This window comes from Balaenoptera musculus, chromosome 4 (genome assembly GCF_009873245.2).
Source record: "Balaenoptera musculus isolate JJ_BM4_2016_0621 chromosome 4, mBalMus1.pri.v3, whole genome shotgun sequence".
NCBI classification, from domain to species: domain Eukaryota; kingdom Metazoa; phylum Chordata; class Mammalia; order Artiodactyla; family Balaenopteridae; genus Balaenoptera; species Balaenoptera musculus.
Genome location: NC_045788.1, coordinates 141,723,820 through 141,743,650, shown reverse-complemented (window position 1 = coordinate 141,743,650; position 19,831 = coordinate 141,723,820). Strand labels below are relative to the sequence as shown.

General features: G+C 55.1%; 1 protein-coding gene across 4 annotated transcripts in view; it reads right to left on the bottom strand.

The window, feature by feature from the left end:
• Positions 1-1,000: 1,000 nt before the first annotated feature.
• Positions 1,001-19,831, bottom strand: part of SLC37A1 (solute carrier family 37 member 1) — an 80,939-nt gene continuing 62,108 nt past the window's right edge. For all 4 annotated transcript variants that reach the window (XM_036851767.1, XM_036851769.1, XM_036851770.1 and 1 more), the window contains 8 exons: positions 18,285-18,347; positions 17,757-17,842; positions 16,059-16,107; positions 14,887-14,960; positions 12,047-12,125; positions 5,964-6,061; positions 2,363-2,427; positions 1,001-1,931 (listed from right to left, as the gene is read on the bottom strand). In XM_036851767.1, coding sequence (XP_036707662.1) covers positions 1,916-1,931; positions 2,363-2,427; positions 5,964-6,061; positions 12,047-12,125; positions 14,887-14,960; positions 16,059-16,107; positions 17,757-17,842; positions 18,285-18,347 — 530 coding nt within the window. In that variant the 3' untranslated portion in view covers positions 1,001-1,915. The remainder of the gene's footprint in view (positions 1,932-2,362; positions 2,428-5,963; positions 6,062-12,046; positions 12,126-14,886; positions 14,961-16,058; positions 16,108-17,756; positions 17,843-18,284; positions 18,348-19,831) is intronic.

The following is a 19,831-nucleotide window of genomic DNA, read 5'->3' as shown; positions in this document are numbered from 1 at the left end:
ATCTGACCAGCTCAGGCCCCAGACAGAACTGCGCTCTGAGGCGGGAGCTCTGAGTCTTTTCCTGCCCTGGTTGATGCAATTTAGTAACGAAAGAAGGACAGAGGCTGTATGGTAGCAAGGGGGCCACAGCCTGCAGGGCAAAGACAAACTCAGGCCACCGCGATCCCTGGGGGCCAGGAGAGAAGGATGCTTACAGCCAAGGGCAGGGAGGGAGAATGAGAAGGACGTGTGGGCCAGAGGCAGAGGATGAAACACAGGACGCCAGAGGGACAGAAGAATGAGGCTGAGTGAACCGTGTGTGCGAAACTGTATGGAATCCACTTAACATCGATGGAAATTTTATCTTTAGTAGGAGGAAACTTTCTAAGTGTGTCAGTAACTTTGGTTAATAAAAAAGCAAGCTCCCTGTGAAGACCACCATGTTCAAAAGAGCCTGCACCTCGCCTGCCCTCCCCTGGAGAGCGGGGACGACAGGACGACCGTGATCTACGGCCACACCCTGACCACGGCCCCGGGGACAGCCTTCCTTTCAGCGCACAGGTGTCAACACTCGGCACCCTGTCTGACAAAGACGTGTGTCATCTTAGAAGACGTCTGTTCTAAGAAGGACGTCTGAAAGCCTGCCCTGAACTGTGCAGTTTTCAAGGGCAGCCCCGCTCCTCCCGGTGTGTGACATTTCATCGTCAAGGACAAACCTTGGGGTGTTCCTTGCATCACATGATTTACAAAACATCCAGCCGCTGGGTTTGCTGGGGCCTGGGCACGACCTTCTGTGTAGACTGGGGACTTGTCTGCAAGCAGGTGACACCCTCTCTGCTGGAAACGGTCTCTGCTTCCAGCTGCAAAACCACGGACTGTGTCCGACCCCGAGAAAGCCAAGAGCACGGGGCTCTATTTGGAAGTTTTCTTTTTTGAACGTAATGGAGACGTGAGCAGAAATAACCAACATTCTGCCTGAGTTTCTTGTTTTTAAACATTTTATTTCAAAGATCAACAACCGAGAGGCAACACCCAAGGCAACAAGTGGCTAGAGAACAATCGGAGTTTGTCTGAATCAATAACAAGATGCCACGTATGTTCCCTAAGCTCCGGTAACACATTACCCATTTCAATAAATAAATCCGCTCCACTGCTGTGTCACCAAGGACAGGCCCTGGTCTGTGCGTGGCGTCATGGGGGAGACAGAGGGCTGGGCTGGGGGCCCGGCCTCGCCGTGTCCTCCCCACCACCCCACCCGGGGCCAGTGGCTTCGGGGCCCTTGGGGCTCCGGTGACGGGAACCCCCGGGGTTCCGGGGCGGCCGTCTGTCCTCCAGACTGTCCACAGGCTTTGACGGCTTCATCGCAGTCCACCCTGGACCGTTTCCGGTTGGGTGCAGAGCAGGGGGAAGGGCTGGGGACATCTTTTGGGTGACACGATGGGTCTGAGCTCTGTCTTGGTTTTGATGCAGGTGTCGGCTCTGTCCTTGCAGAGGCGTCTCTGCTGTCCGCACCCCGACCGCCTGCAGCATCCTGACTGGCCCCCGGCATGTTCCTGCCACCTGAGCTCCACCCGCTCCGACATCCCGCGCTGAAATACCTGAGAGAGACCGAAGTTCCCCTGGGCGCCGCACACCAGTCCCGGCCGCTGTCGCTCAGGATGCAGAGGGGCCACCCGGCGCCCCAAGGTGCCAGCTCGTGGGGCTCAGCGGGCGGCAGCCGGCACTGCCCACGAGCTGCTCCACCACTGCCGGAGCTCCACGGGCCGGCTGACATAGAACCAGGATTTCTCAAGGTGGCTTGTGTGTCTTTCCCAGGTGAATGTGCAAAAGGCAAGGGTAAATCACTCTTTTCAACACAGGATCCTTTATTTGAACTCTTCCTTGAAAGACAGTTTGTGAAGGACTGGCCCAGCCTCCCTCCACGGGACTCGAGGGGTCAGTGCTCCTTAAACCTGCAAGAGGAGGATGAAACAGCAGCTGGTACCCAGCCTGCAGCGCTCAATTCATGCCCAAAGCGCAGAGCCTGGAACTTCTCCCTTCCTGCCCTGAGGCCCTGGGGACAGAAAAGGGGAGAGGACGCAGGAAGGGGGAGCAGAGCCAGGCTGAGCCTGGGAGCTGCTGTGTTTGTCCGAAAGCTGCAGCTCAAAGAGCAGAGCAAAGGAGGCAAATTCCCCGCACGTTTTTTCACTCCATTTTGAGGAGAGATTGCCGGGATCGTATCCACACCAGGTATTTATTAGGAAAGGAAAAATGAGCGTGCATGAGGCGTGCAGTGCCAGGGACCACGGGGGAGGTGTGGTCTTTTAGGAGAAGCAGGCCTGGCAGCAGACAGGCCGGGCTGGCGCTCAGAGGCTGAGGGGCGCAGGGGGCAGGGCGCACTTACAGAGCTTGGTTTCCCGTCGCCGACCCCGGGCAGCTCAGCTCCTTGTGTATGAGGCGGAGTAGGAACTGCACCCAGAGCAAAGACAAGGCCACGGTTACTGCCAGGAGACCCTGGGGGTGGTGCCCTGCTGTCACCGGGAAGATGCCGGCGCAGCCCCGCCCCCCGGGAGCCCAACCCAGCTGGCGCTCGAGTTCCCTGTGTCTGCGGCTCTCCCGTGGGGCACTGGGGAGGCGGCTGCCCACGGAGGGGCCTCTTCCTCAGAACGTAAAGAACTTAAAAGCCTCAAGCAGAGTGGCGGGAGTGCCCCGCACAGCCGCCCAGGGGCCAGGTCCTGGGGCAGGGCTGCTGGGCACCGAGTCCCGTGTGTCCCTGCGGAGGCCGTGCTCCTGGGAATAAAGCCCTTAGGACAGATTCCAGCCAGAAGGATGTCTGTTTAAAATGAAACCAGTCCAATCATAAAGTGTCCAAATGGGAAAAAGACCGAGAGCGAGGACAAGGTGACCCATGGTCACGGAGACACCGGGGGAGATAGGGTGACTGAGGACCCGGCGAGTGTCCGCAGCCAGCGGCACCGGAGGCTGCCCGGCCATCCTGTGAGCAGCCCTGTTTCACGGGGCGGCTTCTGCGAGAGCCCCGGCCCTGCCGCCTCAGGGCCTGCTGGTCGCCCCACCAACTGCTCAGACGTGACAAAAGCGGCCGTCTGTGTGCACTGCCCAGCAGGGACAGGGCCTCTTGGCCCCAGAGCCCGCCCAGGTGGCTGCAGCCCCGTGTGACAGGGGTCAGAGGGAGAGGGGAAGGCCCGGGGCTCGGAGAGCAGGCCCCCAGGCGTGATCACAGCCGGACAGTCCGCAGGCCCCCAGGGTCACCTGCGGGTTCGTGGAGGTCCAGCCTCAGACGTGGAAGGAGGTGAAACTGGCCTACTGACCCCAGAAGAGAAGAGGCGTGTCTGGTCTTTAAGGCTGAAAAGACTGTCCTCAGTGGAACCACCGAGCCGTCTGCAGACCGTCCTTCTCGCTCTCTCTCCTGCAGCGATTTTGGCTGTAGCCTCTCATCTAATCTAGCCAGTCCCTCGGCCTCGCAGTTATTGGTTCCCTGTTACGTGTTTTCCCTTTCTTTCCCTTTCGTCCTTTCTGACATTTCAGGTGTGCTTCCTGTAAGTAACTGGAGTCACGGTTTCCAAGCTGGTCCGCCGTCCGCCGGTGACTGCAGATCCGTCTGGATCCTCTCCCACGCCCCTCACACCCAGCTCTTTTCTCTTCAACGACTGCTTCGACCTCAGGTCCTCCAGTTTCTTCCTCTGGGGCTCCTCCTGGACGGTGCTGGGCCGTCTCATCTGAACCTCCAATCTCTATCTGCTCCCTAGTATTTTCCATCTTTCTCTTTCTGGGCTGCATTCTGGATGATTTCCTTATACCTGTATCTCACCAGCTCTGTCTTTTTTAGTTCTTGTTCTTTGCTCATGAATTCAGTTCCTTTGCCATCTTTGGTAATTTTTTTTTCATCTGTTTTTAATTGGAGTCTAGTTGATTTACAAGGTGGTGCCAATCTCTGCTGTACAGCAAAGTGACTCAGTTATACACATATAGACAATCTTTTTTTATATTCTTTTCCATTATGGTTTATCCCTGGAGATTGGATATAGTTCCCTGTGCGCTACAGTAGGTCCTTGTTGCTTATCCATTCTCTGTATAATAGTTGGCATCTGCTGACCCCAAACTCCCAATCCTTCCCTCCCCCACTCCCCCTCCCCCTTGGCAACTACAGTCTGTTCTCTATGTCTGTGAGTTTATTTCTGTTTTGCAGATAGGTTCATCTGTGCCATATTTTAGATTCCATATATATAGGTGATATCATACGGTATTTGTCTTTCCCTTTCTGACTTACTTCCCTCAGTATGGTCATCTTAGTAATGTTACAAGTGTTTATTTTTACAGTTTATCCGATAACCCTTTTACCTGCCGTTTGGGGGTCTGTTTGTTGTGCCTGTCACTCCATCACAGCGGGCCATTTCCTGCCGTTTCCTGATTTGGGAGTGTGAGCTCAGCTGCAGCTGGGTGTTAGAGACCCCATGCAGCGGGGGGGGGGGGGGGGGGGTGAGGTCTGTCCCGCTCACGTGGTTTGGGATTTGCTTCTGCCGAAGAACCAGGTATATCACCGCCCCAGACCCAGCTTTACTTAATTTTCTGTGGGTGTTATGTAATATTTACATAATGTTAAGTTAAAAAACTGAAGGTTACTGTAAGCAGGTCCATGGCTACAAGTTCTCAGGGAAGACTTCCCCCCAGTCCGGTGAGTGGGCTGAGATGGCACAGATCCTGGGTGTCTTCTGTACCAGTGTGCAGACGTACATGCTTTCACTACACGCAGGGACCCCCGACGGTCCGGGCTTGATGAGGGGTCTCCACTTCCAGCTCCGCATCCTGGGCCCGCCCAGCACCTCGCCTCTGAGTCCCAGGGCTGTGGGAGGGGAGGTATGACCACCCAGCCCCTCAATTCCTGAGGCTGACGACTCACCCTGGCCGCTCCAGCATCAGCTTGGGTGCTTAGTTTAGTTATCTTTACATCCTGGGGTCCTGGGGATATCCTTTCCTTCCTTACGAGTTTAGCTGTGCTTTAAAAGGAAGTTTAGTGTATATATTACCTGGTATTTCTGAAATTGAAGTGTTTTCAGTCTTAAACAGCCATAATGATGGAAGTTTCACTGCTACTTGGTGGAAATGATCTGGGGACTTAATTGAGGAACTGCTTTTAACACCTAACAGGTTCCCAAGTTGAGAGTCGGTATTTGATTCTGTATGAAATGGGGGGAGCTGTGTCTTAGGCCTTCCGGGAATGAAAATATAAAAGTTTCATTTAATTGATGGAGTTGATATTTCCAAGATCCTCAACTCATTTGTACTGGGATCAACATTCGGTTTTCCGGGTGACGCGAGAGGAGACGGTGGCTTCAGGTCTGGGCCCCTGCGCGGGGTGACCAGTCGGGGGGCGCGGTGGCCACTCTTGCAGGTGGCAACTGCAGGGCTGTGCCGTCGGGACCGGCCTTCTCCAGCCCGGGGAAAGCCTCCGACCTTCGCATGCAGGAGGGGACAGACGCGGGGCGCAGAGACCGGAGTGCTCAGCGCTGCGTGGGCGGCCCCGGCTCCTCTTCTGAACTCCAGCCCTTTGGGTGCGGGAACCAGCTGCTTCCCCAGTGCGGCCGACTGGGGGCAGGAGGGGCGTGGGAACAGTCGTGGCACCGGGTGGGAGGCCAGCTCGGTGCACCGTTCCCTTTAATCCCCACGGTAACCCCGTCCCTGGTGCTGTTATTCTGCCCACTTCACAGGTGGACGTTTCGGAGCAGCGGGGCTCAAGAACCCGCCCGAGGCACACACGAGCCCCCTCTCAGCCTCTCCCCCATCCTGCTGGAAACCACCTGCTGCTGCTTCGGACATCTGTTTAAGCCAGAGAAAGGGCCTAGGACCACGAACATTTAGGGGTCTGTCACCAGCCCAAACTCCGCCAAGAGCCGCAGGAGTCCGTAGGAAAAAGCGCCACCGGTGTTTGGCTGACAGCCACAGAGACACTCGTGAAAGCTGCTTGGGTGAAAAGCAGGATGACTCACCACTAAGGCACAGGCGTCTGCAAACATCAGCATGTAGAACACGTTGTTCCATCCCGACGGGGAGAGGAGCCCGGCCAGCAGTGGGCCCAGCGCTGCTCCTGGAACGAGGCAAAGGGACACGCGTGTTGCCGTGTGCAGAAAACTCTGGAACGTGACTACCCAAAATACCCAGGCCCAGTAAATATAGAGGAAGGGGCTCAACACCTTACTCCTAACTTAAAAAAAGCACGTTAAGGGGACTTCCCTGGCGGTCCAGTGGTTAAGACGCCAAGCTTCCTCTTCAGGGGGCATGGGTTCGATCCTTGGTTGGGGAACTAAGATCCCGCAAGCCACGGAGCATGGCCAGAAAAAAGAAAACCACATTAAACACTAAAATTTCACTCTCACCTGTCAGATTGATAAGGGATAAAAAAGCCTGGTACTTGTACTGGTGAGGGCAGGATTGGTACAAGCTTTTTTTGGAAGCAAATCTAAAAATATGTCTTCACTTTACAATATCCATTCTTTTGACCCAACAATCCCATTAAAAATTATTATAAAGTAGTCAGAACCTAATGCACAACCTTAGATATTCTTATGCTATAAAAATATTTGGTTAAATATGAATAAGGTTTGTAGATGTTAATACTGTATCACTGTTAACTTCCTGATTCTGACCATTGTACTGTGGTTATACCAGGAATTCCTTGTTTTGGGGGAATACACGCTGAATACATAGCTATTGGTAAAAGGGGCAGCATGTCTGCAATTTACTCTTAAGTGGTTTGGGAAAAAACATTCACGTGTATATTCATAAGTATACACGCATGTGTGTATACATATGCGCCCATTTGTGGGTGTGTATGCATAGAGAGAGACAGAGAAAAGCGAGAGACAGGGAGGGAAGAAGAGGGAATGATAAAGCAAATGTGATTTCTTTGTACTATTTTTGAAACCTTTTGTAAGTCTCAAATTACGTCAAAATAATTTTTTAAAAAACGATAAAACAAAAGAAAGCAAATATTCCTCAAAATATCCAAAGATATCTGTTTAAGAATGTTTGTTGCAGCAGTTGTTTATTTTCCTAAGAGAGACTGGAATAAGTTATGAAACGCGTGTAGGATGGTTCAGTGGCTTGGAACAGGAAGAAGCATGGAGAATTCACACCAAGTTACTGACTGAGATTTAACCTCTGACAGAGGATGATGAGGGTCTTTCCTACATTAGACGTGCTAATGTTGTTTTAAGTGTCCACAAAGAGTGCTTACTACTTTTATAATCGGAGAAGCAATTGTGTCTTTTTAAAGTCACAGAAGGACTCCAGGTAGACGTGGTGGATTGTTCACACGTGCTTATCTCTTCCCTCCCGAACACCCCAGGATGAACCATAACTGAGTTAAAAAAAATTAAAACCCACAAGGAGACGGGTGGATGAGAGAAGGCACTGCTTTTGAGGATGGGATTTAAAGGGTGTGACTGGCACGGTTTTCCTTGCTCACGAGAAGGGGCCGGGGACTCCCAGCTCAGAGCCAGACTGCCCAAGTGCACGAGGCAGGGGAGGGGGGGGGCAGTAGGAGAAGACGGGATCTGGCTGAGACTCTTCTATAATGAACTGTTAGATACGACCCTCCAGCCCCTCTGATCCCAGGATTCTCCTCCTCAGCGTCACTACTCAGTGATCACTCCCCACACCCACCCCCCAGGAGAGCAGAAGCTTAATCTTGCCTCCCAGTGGCAAGAATGCTGGCAGTGAGGTCACACCCCTGTGGGTACTGGGGGGGGTGGGGTCTCCTCCTCCAGACCCCAGTCGGACCCCAAAGACCAGCAGTTGACATGCCCCCCATGCAGAAAGGGCTTCTGACGAGTTCTTAGTGGCTCCGTCTTAAATATGAATATATGATGGGATGGCCAAGGTTCACCCGTGTCAGAGGAAAGCCTCAACGTGAAAGCAAACAAGCTGGGAGGAGGGGGAATCTGGAGGAAATAAAGAAACTGTGGAGAAGAACATTCCCAGGAAAATGTCATACCCTCCGAGAACTAACAGAAAAAGAAGTTGAATCATGCGAAACTCCCACTTTTGTGTCTGAAAACCATCCAACGTCAGCAATTTCACAGGATTCAATCTCACAACACTGCATCCAAGAAGTAAGAACAGGATGCACTGAAAGGGCAGAACGACACTAATGAATATAGCATTGTGATGCCTGAAATAAAAAGTTCAGTACGGAAGTTGGAAAGGAAAGCCAAGAACATCTCTGAGAAAGTAGAGGAAAACAACGAAGACATCGTCAGGCAAGGACAAAAGAAAATTGAAGGATGAATCCAGAAAGTTAAACATCCAATGGGTTTTCTAGGAAGACAAAAACAGTAGAGGGGACTTGTCAAAGAGAAAACACAGCACACTTCCCCAGGGAGGCAGGGCATGTGTTTCCAGACTGGGTGGGCCCCAGGTGCTCAGGGCATGGGGGATGAAAAGAGGCTGCAGAGGTAAAGGGAGCCCGGGGGCCTCCAAGAGGAACGACCAGAGGTCAGAGGTGGAGGCCTGGGCTAAGGGTGACAACGGGCTTCTCTGTGGTGACAACGGGAGCTAGAAGACACCAGAATTCTGGAGAAAAAGGACTCTCAGCTAGAATTCTATACCCAGACAGACTATCCCTCAAGGGAGAGAACTGAATCCAGACCCCACAGACTCCCGAGCTCTCAAATCTGCCTCCTGCGAACTATTCCTTGGAAGCTACTAGGAGACGTTTTCCACCAAAGAGGAGAAGTAAACACGGGATCAAGGAAACAGGGGTCCACCGTGGGCAAGACATGAAAGGGGCTTGCAGGAGGGCAGTACAAGCAGCTCTGGGATGAGAGCCGTGTCCTAGGCAGAGCACAGGGGTCACGTGTCTGCAGGGCCCCTTGCAGGCTGCCGGCCATGCTGGAGAGGAAGGAACAGCCGAGACAGAAATGTAAACAAAAGGGAAAACGGGACATTTGTTACTTTGGGGAAAAACAAAAATGTGCATATTAAGGAGGTATATAGTTAAAGTTTATTTCTGGGCTCAGGAGTGAGTGATGTTAAGCAGTCAGGATGGTTGGGGAGGATGAGAGGAGGGGCTGTGGGGAGCAGGGTCCCCAGCTTCCTCACCAGGAGGACAGGAGAGAAGGTCAAAAGGTGATGGATCAAGAAACGTGTAAATGCGTATGTGGGGAAGACCGGAAAGAATGGTCAAAAGTGATGGCTTCTAGAAAGAGGGGGCGGAAGGGGCATGGGCAGGTGACTGTCATTTTGCATTATAATAAGTTTCTAAGACTACTATCTGGTTTCTAAAGTAACACTGTGTGTTACTTTGAGAAAATAAAAATTAACTTGAAGAAACTCAGGGCTCTATTTTTTTTTTTTTTTTTTTTTTTTTTTTTTTTTTTAACAATTGATCTGAGGTCAGCAATTAATTAAGAACTCAGATCTGTCTGATTCCAAAGATCCAGCTCTTTTTAATTTATTTATTTATTTATTTATTTATTTATTATTTTTAGCTGTTGGGTCTTCGTTTCTGTGCGAGGGCTTTCTCTAGTTGTGGCAAGCGGGGGCCACTCTTCATCGCGGTGCGCGGGCCTCTCACTATCGTGGCCTCTCTTGTTGCGGAGCACAGGCTCCAGACGCGCAGGCTCAGCAATTGCGGCTCACGGGCCTAGCCGCTCCGCGGCATGTGGGATCCTCCCAGACCAGGGCTCGAACCCGTGTCCCCTGCATTGGCAGGCAGATTCTCAACCACTGCGCCACCAGGGAAGCCCTCAGGGCTCTATTTAATCGCTCTGCATAAACATATAGAAACAGCCAGCCTTGCAGCCCACTGGGATGCAGTTCTCAACCCTGTGAACGCACCAAACACATGAACTGGTGTCCCTGCAACCGTCTGGCTCTGGTGAATTGCGAGAAGGCACCAGCTTGTTCACAATTAGTCAAGCTCTGTCTCCGTCGGAACCAACATTTACAACATTTAATAAATACATCAGGGTAAACGCCCTTGTGAACAGAATTTCTGCTGGAACCGTGTGAATTTCCACTTGAGCCTTGTTTGCTTCCATCTACTTGGGCAGCACTTAAGCAGAGAAACAGTGGGGGAGACACAGTGGTGGACGCGCCTGCATGCCGTTTCCATGGCGACCACCTCCTCTGTCCCGGGATGGTCTGAGTTAGCCTCTGCCCTCCTTCTGTGAGGGGTGGCAGGTGTTCAGAGCTGGGCTTTGGTTCCTCCTGCAGCTCAGAGCCTGCCCCCGATTAGAGACGCAGAGTCTCTACCCTGGGCCGAGGACTTCTGCTTTCCTCTTGCTTTGAGAAGGATATCAAGAAAAATGTGTTCTTTAGGCTACTTCATAGTTTCCTTCTTTTTAACCCCCCATCTTCTGCTTTAAAATGCAATCAGGGCTGCCGGCCAAGCTCCCAATTTGCTGTCAGAAAAGGGTGTCACAGTGGGCGCTGGACCGACTCAGACAGAGGCCTCTGTGGACAGAAGGCGGAGAGGAGGCTGCCGGGTCACACAGCCCCTCAGACCCGTGCTCAGCCCAGGAGTCCCCCGACGGCGCACCTTCCAGGCCGTGGGAAACTTCTCAGGGGCCATGTGAGCCCGGGGGGGCGTGCTGGCAGGCCGCGGACACCCGTCACACGGCACGGCCCCCTGCTCTACCTCCCTAACCCCAGACCTGTACCCCGGTTCCCAAGAGGTGCCCCCGAGGGGATGGTCTCACCGAGAACACCAGAGTGGCGGCCGCTATCATGGTGCAGCACGAGCAGGGACCGGGGAGGCCCCGTCCCAGTGAGCCGTGCGGGCTGAGGGGGGCCCGGGGCCTCTGCTACCCGGCCCCTCATCTTCGAACCCGACAGCCTGGATGGGAGACCGCCCGGCCCGCCTGCGATCTCCTGTCTTACAGCCACCGGGCAATTCCTTCCTCACCCACTTACTGAGTGCCTGCTTCGTTCCAGGCACCGTCTCGGGGCTCAGAGTACAACCGAGAACGAAACAAACTCCTGTCCTCCTGGGGCTTCCATTCAGGTGCAGGGAGAGAGGACCGTATAGACAGGTGGACGGTGCTCCAGAGGAGGGCGGGCCAGCGGGGAGAGGCCCTGAGCCTGGGCAGGGAGGGCTCCGCACGCCCCAGACAGGGTGGACCGAGGAGGGCCCACGGAGAGGCCAGTATTGGGTGGAACTGTGCTTACAGAGCCGCTTTGGTCCGGCAAGCGCTTGGTTTACTGCTACAGGGGTGTTCCAGACGCCCCAGGGCCCCTCCCCAGCTGGCCTGCCCTCTCTCTCATTGTCCCCCTACTTCAGGGGCCTGGGGCGGTAGGTGACACATCAGGATGCAACCGAGATCCTCCGCAGCAGCCGTGGGGGCCACTCCAGCCCACCTCCCAGCTTCAGTTCCCGCGTCTCCAGAAAGGGGCCCTCGCCGACGCAGGAGCCCGGGGCAGGCAGCTCTGGGGTCTTGGCAGGAGGGGTCCCGGTCTGTGTGCTCCTCCCAAGAGGCTCAACAAAGGTCAAGGACGTTGCTGTCAGCCTTCTGACTCACGGATCCGGACAGGCTTGCTGTTTACCAGCTCCTATCCGCCCAGCTCAGAGCGGTGAGTTGTTTATTTTGCTCCTCTTTCCCTCCAGAACATGCTACTGCATTCTCCCCAAGATCCTTAACGGGGCTGGTAACACTCGGAGTCTTGTGTGCCGTGGGACCCACCGGTTCACCTGTCATTTACATTGAAATAAGATTCTATCTCCCTTGAAACGACGGTGATAAACAGTCAGTGGCCCAGCGGCCCGTGGGCCATAGTCTGCCCACCACCGGCTTGGAAGAAAACCTGGGCCCACCTCCTTTCAGACCGAGGAAACCTTGTTTTGCCAGCCACATGCGCAGGTCTCCTCTGGAACCATCCGACCAAAGAGGACAGGCAGGGCCAGCTGCCTGTTTGCTCTGGGTTTGCACGTGCTTTTGATCTGCTCACATTTTAAGAAGGCCAGCTGATCCTGATATCACCAAGGCAACTGGAATCCTGGGCGTCTGTTAACTAGGATGTGACGATGTGTCTCCCCTAGGGCCACAATGACGGGCTAAAAGCATCCACGTACCTACAGACCCAGTTCCGTCAATGATGGCGGTCACGGTGGCCAGGGCGTGGGAGTTTCCCTTCAGACTTTTATGAGTCCCCTAGAAGAGAGGGAAACACAAATGTGAAACATGTCCCAGCAACAGCAGAGGCAGAAATAAACCTACACCTCCTATATGACAATTCACCCAAATCACTTTGCAAAGCAAAATGTGGGGCATTTCCATCAGAAAATTTAAGTTCTATTCCATCCCAAACTCACCTTGGAAAAAGGTGCAAAGTTTCAAGTGCTTTTAATAGTAAGAACTCATCAGAAATACCTGTCCAAATATATTCTAGTTTGAAAAAGTTCTTAAAATTCTCTTCAATAAACAAATCTTCCCTCGGCACAATCACCGAGGCACCGTATTGGCCAGTGTGGAAAATGAAAAGATGAATGGTGTTCATCTGGTCCCTAAGCTGTGCCACTGCTAATGCCCACGTCCATGTGTCTGCCTGGGGCTTTCTGTGCCGTGGGTGAGACGGCTCTGCAGTATCTAATTAATGGCAAATGCCTGGGGATGGGTAAGAGGGCAGGACCCAAGAAACCAATGTAGGGGGCACAAGTCCTAAATGAAAAACCAACAGGACCTCCGGTTTTCAAAAAGCCACACATATAAGTTTTGGGGAAAAAAATCACAAACTGAGGACAATAAAAGGAAAAAATAAAGCAGGAAAAATAGTGCCTGGAAACCTAAAACTATACAAATAAACCAAAGCTTGTAAAATACAAGTGCTTGTGTGTGTATACATACATCTATAGTATAAAATAAAGCACACACACGAAGAGTTAATCCCCCAGAATCCACGTTTTCCGGAATCTGTGAAAGTCCCTCCTCCGCCCTCTAACTCCATGAGGGCAAACACGCTGCTGGTCTGGTGTACACCCTTCCAGAATGTTCTGTGCTCACACAGACAGGAGCTTGGACACGCTTTGTAAAGGCAGTTTTAGGAGCAGTCTGTCAACGTGAGGGTGGGCCAGAGCCCTCGTGGGGACGTGGAAGAGAAAAGCACCCCCGCCCACTCCTCTCTCCTCTTCTGCTCTCGGCTGACCTGTCAGGGCAGGACTTCTGGTTCTGCCCGGAAGAAAAGAGCCTGGGATGCCGAAGACAGTGCAGAGGGCAGGCTGCTGGCTCTAAGAGGGCCGAGGGCCAGGCAGACGCACTGCCCGCGGCCCTAAGAGAAGGGGACACGGGAGCAGGCGTGGGGACTGCAGGGGCATGGGCTTGCTGTGGTTTCCAAACAGCGGAGTGAGCTGGCGGCTGGTGGGTTCTGGGTCTGGTGCAGAAAGGAGCTGAGAGATGCCAAAGTGAAGAGGGGGCCACTGGAGCTGGCAGGAAAGTTCGAGGGCGCTCGGGAGCTGGCTGGGGGAGGGGATGCAGGACCAGATGGCTGGGAGGCCCGGCCGCCCCGCCCACAAGTCTGTAAACCACTTCTGGGGAACTGCTCATGATTTTAAATAAGCTTTTAATTTTAGAATAGTCTTAGAGTCACGGAAAATTTGCAAAGAGAGAGCAGAGTGTGGTAAACCCTGCCCCCACTTGCCCCTGTGTTAACATCTTACTCCTTTATGCTGTGTTTATCACGATGAATGACCCACTACCGACGCAGTACTCACGAAAGTCTACACTGTATTCAGACCCCCTGGGTTTTTACCTAGTGTCTAATTTAATCTCTCTCTGTCCCAGGATCCCACCCAGGACACTGAATAAGATTTAGTCATTGTGTCTCCTGGGGCTCCTCTTGGCTGTGACAGCTTCTCAGACTTTATTTCTGGGACTTTCCTTGTTTCTTGTGATTGGATGGGGTGTGGGTTCTGGGAGGGGGACCACGGAGGTGAAGGGCCGTGCTCATCACCTCTTACCCGGCATCCGTGCATCAACATGACGCATCCCTGCTGGTGTTGATGGTGACCCCTGGTGGAGGTGGGGCTGTCAGGTTTCTCCCCTGAGAAGTTACTCTATTTCCCCCTCCCCACACTGCCCCTCTGTGGGAGGACATCCCTGTGCACAGCCTGCCCCTTAGGAAAGGGGGGGTGTTCTCCCTCCCCCAGGGCAGAGGACCTGCATAAACCCTTCTGTGCAGGACACTTGCCTCTCCTCTCCCGTTTATTTATGGAAACTACCTTCTAACAGGGGATTTTGTATTTCAGTGCAGTGCGTCCTTCAGATGTCTGCACGTGGCCACTGCACGAAATGACTGTCTTTCCTATCAGGTGGATGAGACAGCCCTGCTCTATCAGGGTCCCTAAGGGCAAGAGTCAAATGTCATCTGTAAGAAGCCTCCCCTCCAGGGAGAACTGGTCAGGAGCCCCCGTGGATTCCAAGGCCCTGGGTGGCCCTGCCGTGGCATTCACCACCCTGTACATGAACCATTTCTTTACCATGTTGGCCTCCTACCTGGAGTATGTCCTCCCAGGGCCAGGACCCCACCGGGCTTGTCCCTGAAGTCCCCAAGACCAGCAGGGGGTTGGGCACAGAGGGGGCACCAGGGGTGGGCTGGACTCTGCTGAGGCCCCGAGGGGGGGCTCTGGGGCACACGGCCACCAGCCTCCGGGGCTGCCAGGGCAGCTCAGAGGAGCGAGCTAGATACTGGCTTCGGACCTCGGGCCTCAGACCATCTCGGCCCACTCGTTTATGGGACGGGACTGCCATGTCCCCTTATTTGCTTCAGAAGACTCCTGGCATCCTTACTGGTCATCTGCAAAAGAGTGCTTATAGAAACAGACCATCTTACTAACAGAGACCACTGCGTCATGATGGAAGGGGTGGCCACCCCGGGCAGCATGTGGCCCCGGCTCTGCGCTGAGCTGCCCGCACTCACCAGGTCGGCGGAGACGGCGGTCGTGATCAGTGCGTACGGCCCGCTGACCAGGGCCCCGCTGAGGAGCAGCATGGCTGTGGGAAACGGAAACCGGGAGGGGGATTCAGCGGGAGAGCCTCTACCGTCTTAGCTACTCCCTAGGTGGGCATCCCGGCATCACACACGGGTCGGCGCGCAGGCCGGTGCGGGGAGTGGCCACTGCTGGGGCAAGCGTCACAAACATCTTCCTTCGAACTTGCCCTGAGATGTCTCTAAGTCCAATCACACTTTCCCAAAGATCCAAGCTCTGCTCAGAGGACCTGGTCCCCGCCTGCTCAAACCTGATGGGCAGCAGCTGTTGTCAAAAGCCAAGAGGAACTGAGAGCCCCGGAGCCCGGGCACAGACGGGACCACAGACGTGACGCGGGGGAGCGCCTGGACGCCACCACCAGCCACAGCCTCGCCTGCAGCAGACAGGGCTTCCTCTCTGCACCCAAGCTGCACAGCCCAGCTCCGCACGGACGGGACCACCGAGCTCATAACCTGTCCCCTGGGCTCCCTTTCCCGGACCATCCTCTGGTTCACATTCCTCTGTGCGGAAGCTTCTGGACCGAGGGGTCCCAGGAAACTCCATGGTCTCCTTGAATCATGAACCTGCCTTCTGGATAACTTTTAATGGGATCCCTACCAAGCCCCACTGCTGTCACGGGACAACAGAAGAAGTATTTACTCAGTGTCAGAGCCATAATTTGATAGCGCTCCTTGCAGGAAGTTAAAAATAGCGACTGTGCCCAGAATGGCAGCTGACAGAGCAGCTAAGAGGGGACAGTGCCCCTGGGCTGGTGATGCTGGAGGTGCAGGTCTCCGCAGCCCCGCCTGCTGCCTTCCGGGGGATGTGCGGCTTCTCTGAGTGCCTCCTGCACTGGGCACCCAGAGCTTCTCACCGCCCCAGCCCAGGGGCCTGCACCCTCCCACGCTGGCCCTTAAACCTGAGGCCTCAGGTCCGGGAGCAGGAGTCACTATGGGCCCCTCCCATCTGCCCCCCCATCCCCCAAAGAGGGACACGGGGAAAATTTTAGCCACATAGCACAAACTGCATGCTTCTTTGTTGATTTTTAAATTTCATTTCACAAAGCTGTGTGGACAAAAAAGAAAAATGTGTGTGAAAGAAAAGAAAGGCCTCATAGACTCACCGATGGTGGCTTCTAGACCCATTTTGCTGATGGCAGAGAACATGTAGAGCTGTGAACGGTGTCAAAACCAGAGAAAGACAAAGGTTTACCATGACTAGCTGAGAGATTACCCAGGAACCTGTATTTCTGAAAAGTGATTCTCAGGCAGCCAACCAGACAGTGGAAACCCCTAGAAAGGAAGGAAGGCCACGCCGCCCTGGCAGGCTACCCAAAGACAGGCATCCAGAGTGCTCGGCAAACTGTCCCCAGGATTGTCCCAGACACACAGGGTCTGATCACCCTGTGAGCTGGGAACCCAGGGGGGATGTCCCCACTCTGAGCTCCCAGGGGAGGGGCCTGGGTTTGGGGCAGCTCCCCCTGAGCTCTGTGTCCCCTCCCAGGCTGTCTGTCCCGAACACCAGGGCCTGGGTGGCGAGGGGGCCACACTCAGCACTTCTGAGTCAAGGTTCTTTGAGGGTCTGTGCTGGGCAGTGTCCAAGGCCCCAGGACGGCTGAAGACTGGGCTTTGTTCTGGGGACGGTCGCAGCCCAGTGGAGTGGCAGATGGGCAAATAATTAGAGTGCAGGTTGACAAGTAATAATACTATGTATGATGTTGCTGTTTGTGAAAACAGTGATGGTATAACGATGCTCCCCTTGATCCTCACGTTCACACTGTGAGGTGGTGCTACTGTCATCCTCATTTTTCAGATGAGGAAACTGAGGCTCAGAGGGAAGTCACCCGCCCAAGGTCATGCACTACTAAACGCTCGAAAAGCAGTGGAACCTGTATTATGACGGGAGGGTTGACGCTGCCTGGGGAGGCAGGTAGGGCAGCTGCAGCAGGGACCCTAAAAATGAGCAGGAGCCTGTTGGGGGAGGGGGAGGGAAAGGGGGAAGGGTGTCCCAAAGGGAACAGTCCACACGGCACACGTGAAGCCAGGGATGAGTGAGAAGCAGCGTTGTTGCACGTGTGCAGTGTGCAGGGAGAGTGTGCAGAGTGCAGGGGGGAGTGGGCAGGGGGGCAGTGTGCAGTGAGCAGGGAGAGTGAGCGGTGTGCAGGGACCAGTGTTCAGGGAGAGTGTGCAGTGTGCAGTGAGCAGGGAGAGTGTGCAGTGTGCAGGGAGTGTGCAGGGAGCAGTGAGCAGTGTGCAGGGAGCAGTGTGTAGGGAGAGTGTGCAGTGTGAAGGGAGAGTGTGCAGTGTGCAGTGAGCAGTGTGTAGGGAGAGTGTGCAGTGTGAAGGGAGAGTATGCAGTGTGCAGGGAGCAGTGTGCAGGGAGAGTGTGCAGTGTGCAGGGAGAGTGTGCAGTGTGCAGGGAGAGTGTGCAGTGTGCAGTGAGCAGTGTGCAGGGAGTGTGCAGTGTGAAGGGAGAGTATGCAGTGCGCAGGGAGCAGTGTGCAGGGAGAGTGTGCAGTGTGCAGTGAGCAGTGTGCAGGGAGTGTGCAGTGTGCAGGGAGACTGTGCAGTGCGCAGGGAGCAGTGTGCAGGGAGCGTGCAGTGTGCAGTGAGCCGTGTGCCGGGAGCAATGTGCAGTGTGCATGGGGGAGGGGGAGAGTGAGAGGGGGCGGGGGGCACTGATTGGGGTTGAGGTGATGCCACTTCCCAGGAACCAGAGCCCTGAGAGGAGGGGGCCCAGGCAGCTGGCGTGTGTGCTGGGGGGAGACAGACAAGCTGTTTCCGGAGGTGCAGGGGCCCTGCGAGGTGGGGGCTGGTCTCACCGTCGGGGCTGCGAGCAGCAGCATCAGGCCGCAGGTGGAGGCCCTTTTCTCCAGTCGATCGGAGATCACACCCGCCAGGATCCCACCTGCCAGGGAGAGGGAGGGTCCTGAGGGGCGTGTGTGTGGCCAGGGCAGGACCCCGTGGAGAGGAAGCAGGACCCGCGCTGCAGCAGCGGCAAGAAGGGAACGACCTCCTCTCCAGACCCGTTTCCGCAGCCCGTGAGCAGGAAGCTGCCCCAGCGCTGCCGACCCGCGACCCGAGGGCACCTAGGTCTAGGGGTCGGCCCTCAGGCTGGCCTCAAAGCCCCTTTGCCTGTGAGGTCCGCCCGTCTGTCGCCCACGTGAGGGGTGTCCTGGTCCCCAGGGAGCACCAGCTCACGGCCCAGGAGGGGGAGGGACCTGCCCTCAGAGGCCCGGCTCGGGGGCCTCCCAGTTGGAAGTCCACGCAAAGGGCGTGCGGGCCACGGGCGTTCACGCAGTGCCGTGGTGGCGAAGGTCTTAGTCAAAGTAGAACAAAAATGAACTCACCGAAGATCCCGCCCACATCAAACAAGGTGGAGAGCTCCCCGGCCTTCTTGACGTCAAGGTGATCTATTAACGTGACAGCAGAGCGTCACCGCAAGCAAGTCGCAGCAGCCTGTGAGCCGCACGCGACGTTCTTTTGTTTCAGAAGCATGATTTAAACCAAGCAGCAGTTATTAGATCCGTTATCGGATTAGTATCAAGGCAGTAATTCTCAGAGGAGAAGGAGGAAAAGGAGTCCACTCTGCGGGCAGACACACAGAGAGGATGGAAACCGAACGCTCCCAACCGAAAGGTGAGGGTTCCCCCGGCTCAGTCTAAGCACCGCCCCGCCTTTGCTCTGTGGCCCCCTCGGGGCAGCCGTGAAGTCAGACACGGCCCGAAGGCGAGGCAGGGCCTGTGGGGCACCACCTGGGGAAGGGGCTGGCCCGCAAGAGCACCCTGGACACGGACCATACGACCCCCAGCTTTCAGGCCGGGGAGGGGCTGGAACCTTCTCCTCCAGAGGAGGGGACCGAGGTCTCCTCACGCTCAGCTCAGGATCCGTCGCTGGACTTAGCACAAACCCTGAGCTTTAAGCTGGATTCCGGCTGGCCAGCGCCTGGAGGTTTGGGAGCCTCCGGACTGTGAATCAGGTCCTGCCCTTCCTAGAGGCCCGAATGGCACAGACCGGGAACTCGGCTCTTTTCAAACAATCCCTCAGATGGTAAATGCTGGTAACTCATGATGTGAGCCCTTCGCAGTCACAGGAGACCGCTGGGGTGGAAGGTGCCGGGCCGGCCTATCAAGGGCCCACCTGTCTACGCTGAGTGCGCCTTGCCTGCGGTAATGAGTGGAGGTCGCTAGCCCGGGAAAGAAGCTCCGAAGCCCCGCCTAGACCGGGTCCCTGCTAACATAGGGTGGTCCCCTCACCGCCTCCTCAACCTCCATCCCCAAGAAACTCAGCCCTCCGGCCTGGAGCTCCCATCCACCTCTGCTGGTCCTACGTCACTGCCAGGAATTACTGGTCTGTACTCTGGAGCCCCCGTGTCCCAAATGTCTCCTCTTTCCACGTTCGCTACAGCCCGCTCCTCCCGGGGACCCTGGTTTCTTTGCTTTGTCCTCACAATCCCTGACCCCGGGGCCCAGAGCTCGGGGCCCTCCTTGACCATCCCTGTCCCTTTAGCCGCGGCTGCAGCCCCTGCACAGGACCCCTCCTCTGAGGAGCCGCTGGTCCCTGCCCATCTTTCCGCGTGGTCACGCACAGGACAGGGAGCGGACGTTACTACGGGGCAAGTCTGCTCTGTCACAATCTAAAGCTTCAGCCCCGGCTGGACTTTGGAAATGCGAGACCAACTGTCCGCTCCCCAGAGTTCGAGCTCATCTCCAAGAAGCCATTTCCAGGTCAGTTATTCAGCCGTTATTATCTCAGATCCCTCAGGCCTCTCTGCTCCTGCCCACCAGCTGCTGTGACCCAAAGTCCGATGCAGCCTACATTTAAAAGCAGGCCGCCCTAGATAGGAAGAACCCCGTGGGATTTGTAGCCACAGCTGGGATATACCGTGTCAACCCTT